The following is a 13,796-nucleotide window of genomic DNA, read 5'->3' as shown; positions in this document are numbered from 1 at the left end:
CCAACGCCCGTCTGGCTCAGACCCCTGCCGTGTTGGGCCTAGGATTATGTTTGTGTACCTCAGTCTGACCGATCTCTGGAGCCCGGGATCAAGATGGCGGTGAGTCTCTCCTGACTGGCGGGCAGCCGAGTTCTGAAGTGGCTTCCGTGCAGCGAAAGGCTCCGCAGAACCGCAGTTGCTTGCCGCCCGGCTGGTCAGCGAAGGTCAGTGGTCGTGGGCGCAGGGCCTAACTGGACCCTGTGTCGCCTTGGTTCCACTGCTGATGGCCCTTCAGCTGGAGCAGCCACTGCTACCGCCGCCGCCGCCGCCGCCGCCGCCCCGTATTCGTCTCGGCAGTCAGATTTCTGAGTTCAAGGCCAGCCTGGTCTACAGAGTGAGTTCCAGGACAGCCAGGGCTACACAGAGAAACCCTGTCTTGAAAAAACCAAAAACCAAAAAAAAAAAAAAAAAAAAACCAAAAAAGGCCTCAAACCAAGACAACTACAAGATAATTTTATGAACATATATCATAATGAAATCCATTATTTTGAATACTAATGAAAAGGAATAGATTTTAATTGTTCTTACTAAAAAATTAGTGAGGGAATTAATGTATGCCAACTAGATCAAATTTGCTATGGCACAGTATCTAGATATTGTGCAATATCTGGCTTCTCATAACCGTATTTATCCTACATATTTCAAAATAATCCATTATACATAGATTATACAAAATAATCCATTATACATAATAAATTTTTATTTTTATGAAAATGTGGACACAAAGAAATGCATATATGTAGTAAGTTTCACGTTGAGTTTTATTAAGAGAGAATAAAAAGGGTAAAGGATAGAAGGAGCAGTTATTAGGCAAATACCTTACCGCAGCATCTACATTTGCAGGTGAGTCTCCATTAGGATCTGCCAGCATAGAAATGACACTAATCATGATGGTTTCCACAGTATGGATAGGTAACCAGCGTTCCTCTGGCTTCTCATAACCATATTTATCCTCCCCAGGCTCATGAAGAATAGAAATGCAAAACATCACCATTTTTATCAACTGTAAAATTATAGAATAAGAATTGTTTAAATTTGGTTACACATAATCTATTACAAATGCATAATCTGTTACTTATGCATATAAAACATTATTTACATGGAGATTTCCTAAATGTAATCTACTAACTTTTAAGAATGTTACAGATTAACTATATTTTACATTCTTTAAAATTACAAGTAATTGCAGACCTCCACTGCTGTCCCTGATTCAAAGGACATGCCGTCTCTTTTCTACTTCTCCAATTCTTTATTCTCAGCATTTACAGTTGTCTTTCTCAAATTCTAGTTAAGATGGTCCTCAAGGTTCAGCAAATAAAAATTTTAAAGGGGGAGGGTGATGTAATAATAATAAAAATTAACAGACTCAAAGAAAGACACACATTGGAGAGATATCTCAGTGATTAGAAGCATTGGCCATGAGCTGGAGAAATGGCAGCGGCTAAGAGCACTGACTGCTCTTACAGAGGTCTTGAGTTCAATTCCCAGCAACCACATGGTGGCTCACAACAAAATGTAATAAGATATGATGCCCTCTTCTGGTGTGTCATAAGTCTGATATAGTGTACTCACATATATAAAATAAATAAATATATCTTTAGAAACACTGGCTGCTCTCACAGAAGACCAGAGTACGATTCTGAGAACTCACATGAGAGTTCACACCCTACAGTCCCAGAGAATCTGACACCCTTTTCTGGCCTCTGTGGATACCAGGCATGCATGTGGTATACAGACATATATATATATATATATATATATATATATATATATATATAAGCAAAACATCCACATACTAAAAATAATAAAATAGGGGCTAGAGAGATGTTGCAGTGGTTAATAACACTGGGGCTCTTGCAGAGGACCTAAGTTTAATTCCCAGCACCCACATGGCAATTCACAATCATCTGTAATTCTGCTTCCAAGGGAGCCAACACCTTTGTCCTACATCCATAGGTACATGGTACACATAGATATATGCACACAGAACACTCATAAACATAAATATACACAATAACAAAAGCTTTAAAATAAATAAGTGATACTCATAATCTACTTCACAAACTCATTTTAAATGCAAGTTCCATATAGTAACAGTCAGTGGGGTAGAAATACAGAAATATCCTCAATTTTATAGGGGATAAAGAAAGACACAACTATATCTCACTTTGCACTATTTTATCCAAAAGTAAATATTCTCAAAAAATCCTACAGTGTTAATCTATAAACATATTCAAATAATTATATCAGCAATTAATAAAAGTAACTTTTCACAGTAAATGTCTTCTGTCAAAAATACTATTATTACTTGAAGAAGTTTACAAAACAAGTAGGAATAAATAAATTTTCTGAGTATAAAAAGATTTCAATCAGTAATAACATATGTATGCTTGTTTGGTTGGCTGTTGTTTTGAAAGAGTTTTAACTGTCCCTGTTAGCAATCTTCCTATCCCAACTCATGGTTAAAGAACACAGGGAGACTGAGGGAATAGGGAGAGACAGAAACAGAAGGAGGGAGGGAGGAAAGGAGGGAGGGTGGGTGTTTGTATGTCAAGGGATATAAAATTAATCAATCCAACAAGTACTTTTGGAAGCCCTACTGTAAAGCAAAATTACTCTTCACATGTAATCAAAAACTCATGTTTTTGCTGATTTATACAGAAACTTTCCTTTAACTGAGGTTTCTCTTCTTAACCCACTCCCATGGCTTGTGAAATCCAACAAAATGGAATTAACAAATAAAAAAGGAACAGTATTAAACATTGTAACATTCAGCCCAAAATGTTGTTTTTGTTTTCCACTACGTTTTACAAAATAAGGAACTGTCTTTGAAAAAATGAGATTGAATAATTGTATATAATTCCATCAGAAGGAATCTACTTAAGATCAAGATTTGGAAGATAGGAACTGAAGGGTATATGTAGCTCAGAGAAAAGAGGACTTGCCCAGAATGCATAGCCTTGGTCCCACATCCAGCATCCTATAAACCAGTCATGACAGCACATATTTATAAGTTCAACACTCAAGAGGTAAACATAAATAGAAAGATTAGTAGTTCAAGGATATCCTTAGCTACAAGATCAAGGCCAGCCTGGAATGCATGAGACCTTGTATCAACCCCCAACCCCCAAATCATTAATGGGTCTGTTAAGATTACTCCATTGTTAAGAGTATTCGCTGTTCTTCCAGAGGACTTGAGTTTGATTCCCAGCAACTATGTGGCAGCACAACCTTATATAATTGTAGTCCTAGGATATACAAAACCCACTTTTGTGATCTTGAGGCACCAGGTACACATATACAAGGACCCACCTACATGCAGGCAAAGCACCCATACACACAGAACAAATTAATAATAATATAGTGTGGTGGCCCATGCCTTTAATCACATAATATAGGAGGTGGAAGCAGACAGATTTCTGAGTTCCATGCCAGCCAAGGGTAGATGATAAGACCTGATAGATAGATAGATAAGATAGGTAGAATAGATAAGATAGATAGATAAGATATATAGATACGACAGATAAGATAGATAGATGATAGATAAGATAGATTAGATAGATAGATACATAGATACATAGGATAGATAAGATAGATAGATAAGATAGATAGATAAGATAGATAGGATAGATAGATAGGATAGATAGATGATAGATAGATAATAGATAGATAAGATAGATAAGATAGATAGATAGATGATAGATAGATAGATAAGATAGATAATAGATAGATAGACAGATAAGATAGATAGATAGATAGATAGATAGATAGATAGATAGATAGGAAGATAGATAGGTAGATAGATAGATAGATAGGATGGGTGGATACATACATACATACACACATACATACATACATACATACATAAGCAAACACCACAATAATAATAATAACAATTTTAAAAGAAAATGACTTTTAAAAAGCAATCATTTGGTAGAACAGTAATGGTGAATGTTTTTTGTCCCAGAACTCAGAAGGCAGAGGCAGGAAGATCTCTAAGAGTTAGAGGCCAGTCTAGTTTACAGAGTGAGCTCCAGAACAGCCAGGACTACACAGAGAAACCCTGTCTCAAGAAACAAAAACAATTACTAGTCATTTAAATTTGAATCATTTTAGATTTAAAGCTATAGAATCTTAAAATATTTTAATTTTACACGTCACTTCAAAAATGAGAATATCTATCTCATTAATTAACAAATTAATATCTGTTGACATGAAATTTATTTTTATTGTACTATATATAGCAAATAAAATTACAATTTTTTCCATTTCTCAGTTAAGAATTAAAAATCACAATGATACACAATTACATCCACTATACATCTTCCTCAAATCAAATTGCCTATACAAATTCTTTACTTTCCCTAAATCTTCAGTGTCTAAAATGCCCCGTTCTATTTTAATTAAATATTTCACTGAAGCAGAATCACACAATCAGTTTTGTTCTTTTAAATTTGTCATATTTCAATTATCATGTCTTCAAGATTCATCATTAAATGTTGGTAGAATGCATTCCAAGTTGAATGACCTAAATTAGAATCATGCCGAATCACACTTTTAAAATAAATATGTCATTTATATAGTCATCAGAAATAAACACTGATGCCATTATGGCTGTCTTATTCAAGACAAAAGTTCTTCTATACTGACACTGTTTAAATTCTAGTGATCTCTGATTTAAGCAACGTTTCCAAAAGTATGTTGAATGACAACTATGTTCTCTGTGAGATGTTAATTATTAACTCTATAGCTAGCTATACACTTAATATTTACATTTATTTTGCCAAAATGCTCTTAATTCCCCATACAATGTTTTGTCTGTTATTTTTTCCCTTTCATCTCATTGCTCTTTACAAATGGATTTATTTCTAATACTAAATCCACTTGAAAACCCTGTATGAAAGCTAGGCATGACAGTACAAATCTTTAATTCCAGCACATGACAGGCAAAAGCAGGATAATTTCTGAGTTTAATGCCAGCCTGATCTACATACATAATTTCAGGCCAGCCAATGTTACAGTGACAACCTGTCACAAAAATAAAAGAACCAACCAACCAAACAAACAAACAAAAAAAACTAAACCAAAATGACAAACAAGTAAAAACCAACAACAGAAGAGAGAGAGAGGTCTAAACTGACATACATCTAAGCTACACAAATTACTATTTGCCATGTAGTGATTTTGGAAATTATTTTATTATTATTATTGTGTGTATCTATGAACACATAGGCCACAGACCATGTGCAGAGGCCAGAGCATAACTTAGTGGAATGCGATCTCTACCTCTATATGGATTCCAGGGATCAAACTCAGATTACTAGGCTTCCATGGCAAGAACTTTAACTCACTGAACAATTTTACCAGCTATCTCCATAATAACTTTAACACCCAACACATTATTCATCTAGTTGAAGCATACAATCCAATTGTTTCTATATAGTACACTTCTCAGTTATACAACCAAAGCACACACATTTTTAGGAACTTTTGTCGTCATTACCACCCCCACAAATACTTTTATAATCTATATTGACCCTTCTCCCCTTCAAGCTGTCCAGCAGTCCTAAACAACCATGAATATACTCTTCAGAGTTGCATATTCTTGAAATTTCATAAGTGGAATTATTAAATGATTGCTTCCATCTGTTTGTTAATTTGAAAAAAAATATTTATTTTCCATGTATGAACATATGCCTGTGTATGGCCGTGCATGTGAAGGCAGACACTGACAGATACCAAAGGCATCTGGTTTCACTTTTTTGTTACCAAATCATACCAAACACTTTTATAAATCAAATCACGTTTCATTATATGTATATGCAGTATTTTGCTTTTACTTTCATCAACTGATAGGCACTAGTATTATGGCTAACTTTTAGCCATAACTTTTTAGCTAACATAAATAATTCTGCAATCTATAAGATTTTGGGATACACCTTTACAACTTTCTTTGTTATATAGCTAGAAGAGTACATGTTTGCATCATCACCACATACATTTTATGCAATGTTGAAGAGCAAATCTAAGATTTTGTGCATGCTAGGTAAACATTCCCAGAGTGTGGTAGCGGCTCTTGCCTGTAAGCCGACCAATTGGCAACTTAAGACACAAAGATTACCAAAAGTTCAAGGCAAACTTTAGCTACATAGTGAGGTCCATGTTGATCTGGAACTCAAGCCTGCTACTCCTCATCTCCAAACAAAGCAGAAAACTAAGAAAAAAGAAAGAAAAGGGAAGAAAGGAAAGGAAGGAAGGAAGGAAGGGAAGGAAGGAAGGAAAGAAGGAAGGAAGGGAAGGAAGGAAGGAAAGAAGGAAGGAAGGAAGGAAGGAAGGAAGGAAGGAAAGAAGGAAGGAAGGAAGGAAGGAAGGAAGGAAGGAAGGAAGGAAGGAAGGAAGGAAGGAAGGAAGGAAGGAAGGAAGGAAGGAAGGTACCTAAGAACCTTTGTATTTAGAGTCAATTACAAGACCATATGCACAAAAAAAACCATAAAATCACTTAGCACTTTTACTGAGATAGTTGTGAAATCTTTAGTGACAGATCATTAAACTTGCAAATGTGAAAATAAAATTAGAAAACTTACCATTTGGGGGCCAAATATCTGTAATGAATTTCGTTTTAGGAGGCCGGAGGGGATAATCTTTTGGGAAAATGAGATAAGCCTTAAAAACACCACCTTCACTGAAAAAATAAAAGAAAAACCAGGTTCATGAATTTAAGTTATTCTTTATAAGTACTCAATCAGACAAATAAAAGGGTACAGATGATAAGCCAACAAAAAAGGTAGACAAAAATACTAGTTTCCTAAATACAAATACACAATTTAATAAACTACTATAAGTTCTGCTTTGCTAAACTCTCAGGTAATTAGTAAAACTAAAAGGAACACTTGGAAACAGAGGTGTCCAGATCAGATTATTGGTGATATGGTAAAAGTCTTTTTAGTATATCTCTTCAAATGAAATTCAGGAAGTTTAATCTTGTCTACATGATTCAATTTGCTGAATTTTCTATATTGGTTTCAAATAATCTTTCTTCTATGCTCTGGTCATACCCAGACCTCTTTCTCATCTTAAAGTTTAGGCATATATTTTGTGATTTCCCTTTCTGGTATCAGATTGCCATACTTCTATTTATCTCGTTTGTTCATTTCATCATATATTAAAACTTCATTAGAAGGACAGTAATAAATAAAAACATCTCCCAGAGAGGTTTTATACTACTAACTTTCCAGAATGGAAATGCTGCAATATTGATACTCTGTCTGTACTATCTAATGTACTACCCAGTAACACTCTGAAAATGGCTTGTGTCTTGGTTAGTTTTTATTATCGACTTGACCCTAGAACCACCTGAAAGGAGAACACTTCCATTAAAGAATTTTCTGGGTCATATTTGCCTATGATAATGTCTGTGAAAGATTGTCATGACTGATGACTGACATGGGAGGACCCAGTCCACTGTGAATAGCAATCCCTGAGCAGATGAATTATGTGAATGCTAACTGGAGACTACAGAAATTATTCAATTGTTAAGAGTACTTATTCTTGCAGAGGATATAGGTTTGATTCCCAGCACCCAAATGGCAACTCACAATTAACTGTCCATACAGCTAGAAGAAATCAAGTCAGCCTTAGGAAGCAAAAATGACTAAATGGTGATATTCACATGGAATTCTAGCACCTGATATCTAGCTCAAGGTCATCCTGGGCTACACAGCAAGACCCAATCTCTAAAAGGTGTGTATTAGACTGATAAGATGGTTCAGGAAATAAAGGCACTTGATACACAAGCCTGACACCTGAGCTCTGTCACCAAAACTTACTTAAAGATGGATGGAAAGAACAAACTCTACAAATTTGTCACCTGGCCTCTTTATCTATGCTGTGGAGCACATACCCACATACACATTATGCACACTCACACTAATAAGTAATTTTTAAAAGATGGGGACAGATGTTTGTACACTGACATAAAAATAGAAACACAGCTGTGGTCACAGCCAAGTGGTTAAGGCAATAGACTAGAAATCCCTTCTCCAAGCACAGGTTCCAATCCTGCTGACTATTTGCTGGTCTGTTTAAGCCCATGTGTAATGTTAACACTCAACAGAATGCTGTTCTTCATCCTTCAAGTTTGGGGGAAGTCTCTAGTCACTGTGGTTATGAGCTTGGAGGATTGTAGTGCGGGATTATGAATAGAGATATTGCTATATATGTATACTAAAAAAAAAGTGAGGGGCTGGAGAGATGGCTCAGCAGTTCGAGCACTCATTGATTGCTCTTCCAGAGGTCCTGAGTTCAATTCCACATGGTGGTTCACAACCATCTGTAATGGGATCTGATGTCCTCTGATATATGTGAAAATAGCTACAGTGCATTCATAAACATAAATTAATCTTTAAAAAGAATATAGGAAAGAAAAAATGGCAGAGATCCTATCTCAAAAGAAAAAAGCCAGGCTCTGAGTTGGAAGCCAGCCTGGTTTCCAGAGTGAGTTCCAGGACAGCCAAAGATACATAGTGAAACCCTGTCTCAAAAACAAAATCAAATGATGATGATGATGATGATGATGATGATAACAGCAATAATAACAATAAGAACAACACGTTACATGTAACAGTTATCAACTGTAGGATATAAGACATGGGATCCTTTTAATGTGCTTTGCATATTTTAGTACAGATTGAAATTTTAATTATAAATACTGGATTTTATTACTTTTTTCTGCTTAAAAAATGTTTGAGATTATTTAGCAGTTGAGGGAACTAGCTGATATTCCAGAAAACCAGGCTTTAATTCCCAACACACACAGAGACAAGCATCTGTAACTCTAATTCCAAGGCTATCAGCCGCCCTCTTCTGGACTCCATAGGCACTGCATGCACAGGGTAAACATTAAAGGGGACGTGGGGAGCTAGGGCGTGCTATTAATATCAAATATTTCCAAATAGTAAGGAGGTAAGCTGAGGGCTCAGAGTCTGAAAAGAAAATCACACTTGATGAAAACAGTAAGAAAAAGTTCATAAAAGATTAAATGGAAAAATGGTAAAGCGCACAATGAAGGGGATAATTTGGTGAAAAAATTAACATTTATATATGGAGAGTCTGTGTGGTTGTGCATGCTTGGCAACTCAAGGTGATTCTCATAAGTTCAAGGCCAGCCTAGTCAAATAATAAGGACCATATCAGCCTGAGAAAGATCTTTTCTCTTGATTTTAAGGGTGGGGGATTAAAAGAGGGTGGTACATAATACAAATAAAGGTCTCTAAAAAAGGAATAAAACTAGTTTCTGAGGCAATGGGAGGAGACTAGCAGAAAGACAACTAGGAACAGAGGTCCTCTAATATATAGCAAGGTACTGAAGGCTAGTCTTGGATACATGAGACCCGGCCTCCAAATAATAAGTCATCAGAAATTAGCTAGAAGTGAAAAAAAATAAAATAAAGCTAGTATAAAGCATAACCATGAAAAAGGAACGATGTAAGGCTGGAGGAATGACACAGAGCACTTACCACTCTTGCAAAGGCTCAGTTCTCAGCATCTGCATGTGGCAGCTCACAGCTGCCTGGTCCTCCAATTTCAGGGATCCAGTGCCTTCTTCAGGCCTCCAGGGGCACCTGCACCCATGTGATGTTTATATTACTCATTCAGACACATGAACACAATCTTTTTAGTTTTTTTAAAAGCTGTTTTTTTCCCATGGAGGGATGAACATAAAATGTAGCACAGATATCAAGGATTAAAAAGAAAGTAATTAGTCTTAAAAATAAGCATTTTAAAGTTAGAGTAGAAAATAAGTAGACAGACAGAATTTGAGAAAGCTAGAAATCCATAAAAGAGCCAAGAATATATGTAAAGGGGTATTAGAAAAGTCTCTACAAAATATCTGCACCTCATTTCTCCCAGGTCACTTCATTTTGGTTGATTTAATTCATTCAAAAGCTTCACAATATCTGACTGGAATTCTCATGCTAAAAAGTAGCTACTACCCCTCTAAATTGTGTAATTAAATAAGTAATTGTCAAATTTACTTAATAGTGTTGCCCTAAAAAAATTTAAGGCAGATGTTTTTCTAATAATTACGCTAGTTCTCAAATGTTTTTTTTTAAATGGATTCACTTATCCTCTACTTTACCTAAGGATCATCTACCTGTGCCTCTCCTACCTCACTTTACCCACTCCCCAAAAAAACCACCTTACATAAATAAATAAATAAATAAATAAATAAATAAATAAATAAATAAAATAATTAATAAATAAAAAAATTTAAAAAAAACCCACCTGGCTTAGTGGCAGCCAATTTGTGAGTATACAAACTTTCAGTGTCAAGTTAGGACAGAGGAACTAAAAAACTCATAGGTAAAAATCACAAAGTAGACAGACAGACTGTATTTATTATTGTTCACACATAAAAAGATTTGACTATGGGGAAGAAAAAAGACATTGAAGTAGCAGTGAAGTAAAAATATTTCTCCATGTAGAAAGTATTGGTAGAACAATTAACATGATGTTAAGGAATTATATAACCAACTGCTGAACATTTGAAAACCAAGGTCATATTTCTGGCACAAAACCTCCTTTTGTTAATTTGTGTAAATTAAATCACAAAAGTCTTAACTGGGTATGGCACATGCCTATAATCTAGCATTGGAAAGTATGAGGCAGAAGGCCTACTGAATTTAAAGTAACCCAAACTACATATCAAGACCCCCTTTTCAATTAAAAACAAAAACAAAAACAAAAAACTCTATTTTGGGGTTCAGAATCTGTCAGTGGTCCAGCACTTGCCTAAAGAGCTTGGTCCTTTCTTTCCAAATGTTATACACATAAGAAAAGTTACTTGGAGGAAGCGGTTTGGGTCAAGATAGGGTTTCTCTCTGTAGCACTGACTGTCCTAGAATTCTCTCTATAGACTAGGCTGGCCTCAAATTCAAAGATCAGCTTGTCTCTGCCTCCTCCCAAATGCTGGGATTAAAGCCATGCACCACCAAACCTGGCTAAGAAAATCTATTCTTGGCAGCACTAGAAAAATTCAATATTGGATACAGATTTTAAAAACATTATGCTAGGTGAAGATGGGTAAAATAACTACATGTCTTAGGGTTTTACTACTGTGAACAGATACCACGACCAAGGCAAGTCTTATAAAAGGCAATATTTAATTGGGGTTGGCTTACAGTTTAGAGGTTAGTCCATTGTCATCAAAGCAGGAATCCAGATACTCACTGGTACAGGAGAAGCTGAGAGTTATATATCTTCATCTGAAGGCAGCTAGTAGGGCTGACTTCGAGGCAGCTAGGGTGAGGGTCTTAAGCTCACACCCACAGTGACACACCTATTCCAACAAGGCCACACCTCCTAATAGTGCCACTGCTTGGAACAAGCATATAAGCCATCACACTACATAAATACTCAGTAACTATCAATCTTTTTGTTTTGTTTTTCAAAATGTTTCTCTCTGTAACAGCCATGGCAACTATCAGTCTTAAAGTAACACTTAAATGTACTAGGCACTGATTACACAGATTGTAAATAGTGTGGAGTGTCCTTTAGTAATTAAGTGAAGATTAGTTATACTATCACAAAACAGCATTCCATATTTTTACAGAATTTTGGCATAACACTTTCTCTGAGTTAACACCTCAGACCACTATCACTGAGATTTAAATACCACTCAAATCCATGCCAACTTATTTTCAATCAGTCTATCCTCTTCACATTATTGAAATAACTACAAGATCACTTTCTTGCACTTAAGTCAATAAGTGCTTTTTAAGAACATACTATAAAGTACTTAGAATTAACAGCCTTGTAAATGTCATTTAAGTCTGTCTGCTTTTCCTTGTCTTCTTTATCTTTTTTTTTTATTCGATATATTTTTTACTTCCATTTCAAATGATTTCCCTTTTTCTGGCTCCCCACTCCCCGAAAGTCCCATAAGCCCTCTTCCCTCCCCCTGTTCCCCCATCCACCCCTTCCTTTAAGGTTTATTTATTTTATATATGAGTACATTGCAGCTATCTTCAGACACACCAGAAAAGAGCATCAAATCCCATTAACGATGGTGGTGAACCACCATGTAGTTGCTGGGAATTGAACTCAGGACCTCTGGAAGAGCAGTCAGTGCTCTTAACTGCTGAGCCATCTCTCCAGCCCTTTATCTTTCTTTTGTAAGCACACTTCCCTAACACAGTAGTTCTTAACCTTCCTAATGTTGCAATCCTCATGTTGTGGCGACCTCCAACAATAAAATAATTTTTTGCTGCTACTTCATGACTGTAATTTTGCTTTTGTTATGAATCATAAATGTAAATATGATATGCAGGATGGTATCTGATATGACCTCTATGAAAGGGTCACTCAACCACCACAAGGGGTTGTGCCTCACAGGTTGAGAGCCACTGCTTTACCACTTGGCCCTTTCCCCAACATTTTGTGCTTCCTTACTCTTTTTCTAAGCTCCCTCCCACCCTCCACCACAGCCATGTAAACTAACCTCTTATGTGGACAGTTTAAATGGCAGGGTCTTCTCCTTCTCTCCTCCGTTGTCCTCCACTAAGAAGCTATTAAGATTTAGTTTGCCAGATCTCGGGTTTTTCTTTCAAACTCTAATAAAATTGTCCTAGTACCTATCTCCCCCAACAAGTAACATTTTAGAAAGCTTCCATTTATAAAGTCTTTCCCTGTCCTTTGTCCTGACACCTTTCTAGCTATTTTCTCAGGACCTGTCCCAGGCACACGGTCTCTTCTTCCCTAAACAAAAGTTACAGATTTCAGAAAAGCACTGGGTAAAGTGGCCAGTGTCTCATTAGTTCATTCAAAGTTGCCACAAACATGTCTGCTATTCACATTACAAACCAACAGCCAACACTTTTAGAAACAAACAGTGAGAAATACATTTTATAACCCACAATCAGAGTTGAATAGATGGCAGATGGTTCAGCAGTTAACAGCATTGATCTGTTTGAGGAGTCAGGTGGCTCACAACCACTACAAGCACAGTTCCAATGAGATCTTACAAGTTCAACCTCTGAGAAGCAACTCCACTCACATACACATACCTACACAGAGACCTGTATATGTACTGGGTTGGCTTGATATTGCTTGTATTCTAGTGCTAATACTGGTTCCTCAAGACCAGTATTAGCATTGCTCCAAAGACCAGAGAGTCCTAAAGTAGAGTCAATTGATGCTATGTGACCTGGGCCCCAAGTTATTTCCCATTGGTAAATAAAGATGCTCACAGCCTACAGACATAGGCAGGGATTAGGATTCCAGGGCTGGAGGTCAGAGGAAAACCTTGAGAAAGGGAAAGAAGGAAGTGAATGGAGGAGAAGCTGCCACCAGTTAGATTAATCTTGAAGTAATGGCCATGTTGTATGGCCAGTTAGAGTTAAGTGCAACCCAGAAGAAACATGGCAAATTATATAATAGGACTATTGGCTGGGAAACAGAAATAATAGTATAGAGGATAGATATCTCCCCAGCTCTTAATGCTGATTAAGGCTTATTACAAATACAAAGTTTCAGTGTGTCTTTTATCCAGGAACTGAATGATCAAAGGAGGGTAGAAACTCGGGATTGGGATTTAAAATTTCTACAACATGAGCACATAATTATAGATAATAAAAATAAGCTGGGCAGTAGTTATACATGCCTCTAATTCCTGCACTCAAGAGACAAAAGCCAGCAAATTTCTGAGTTTGAGGCCAACCTGGCCTCACACACGTGCGCGGGGAGGGGGCAGTAAAATG

At 36.5% G+C, this 13,796-nt stretch overlaps 1 protein-coding gene across 1 annotated transcript in view; it reads right to left on the bottom strand.

The window, feature by feature from the left end:
• Positions 1 to 13,796, bottom strand: part of LOC127665603 (probable ubiquitin-conjugating enzyme E2 C) — a 189,409-nt gene that overhangs the window by 92,448 nt on the left and 83,165 nt on the right. The window contains exon 5 of the mRNA XM_052158093.1: positions 6,624 to 6,721. Coding sequence (XP_052014053.1) covers positions 6,624 to 6,721 — 98 coding nt within the window. The remainder of the gene's footprint in view (positions 1 to 6,623; positions 6,722 to 13,796) is intronic.

This window comes from Apodemus sylvaticus, chromosome 15 (genome assembly GCF_947179515.1).
Source record: "Apodemus sylvaticus chromosome 15, mApoSyl1.1, whole genome shotgun sequence".
In the NCBI taxonomy this organism is placed as follows: domain Eukaryota; kingdom Metazoa; phylum Chordata; class Mammalia; order Rodentia; family Muridae; genus Apodemus; species Apodemus sylvaticus.
The sequence above is the reverse complement of the archived record's forward strand: the minus strand, read 5'-3'. Positions and strand labels throughout refer to the sequence as shown.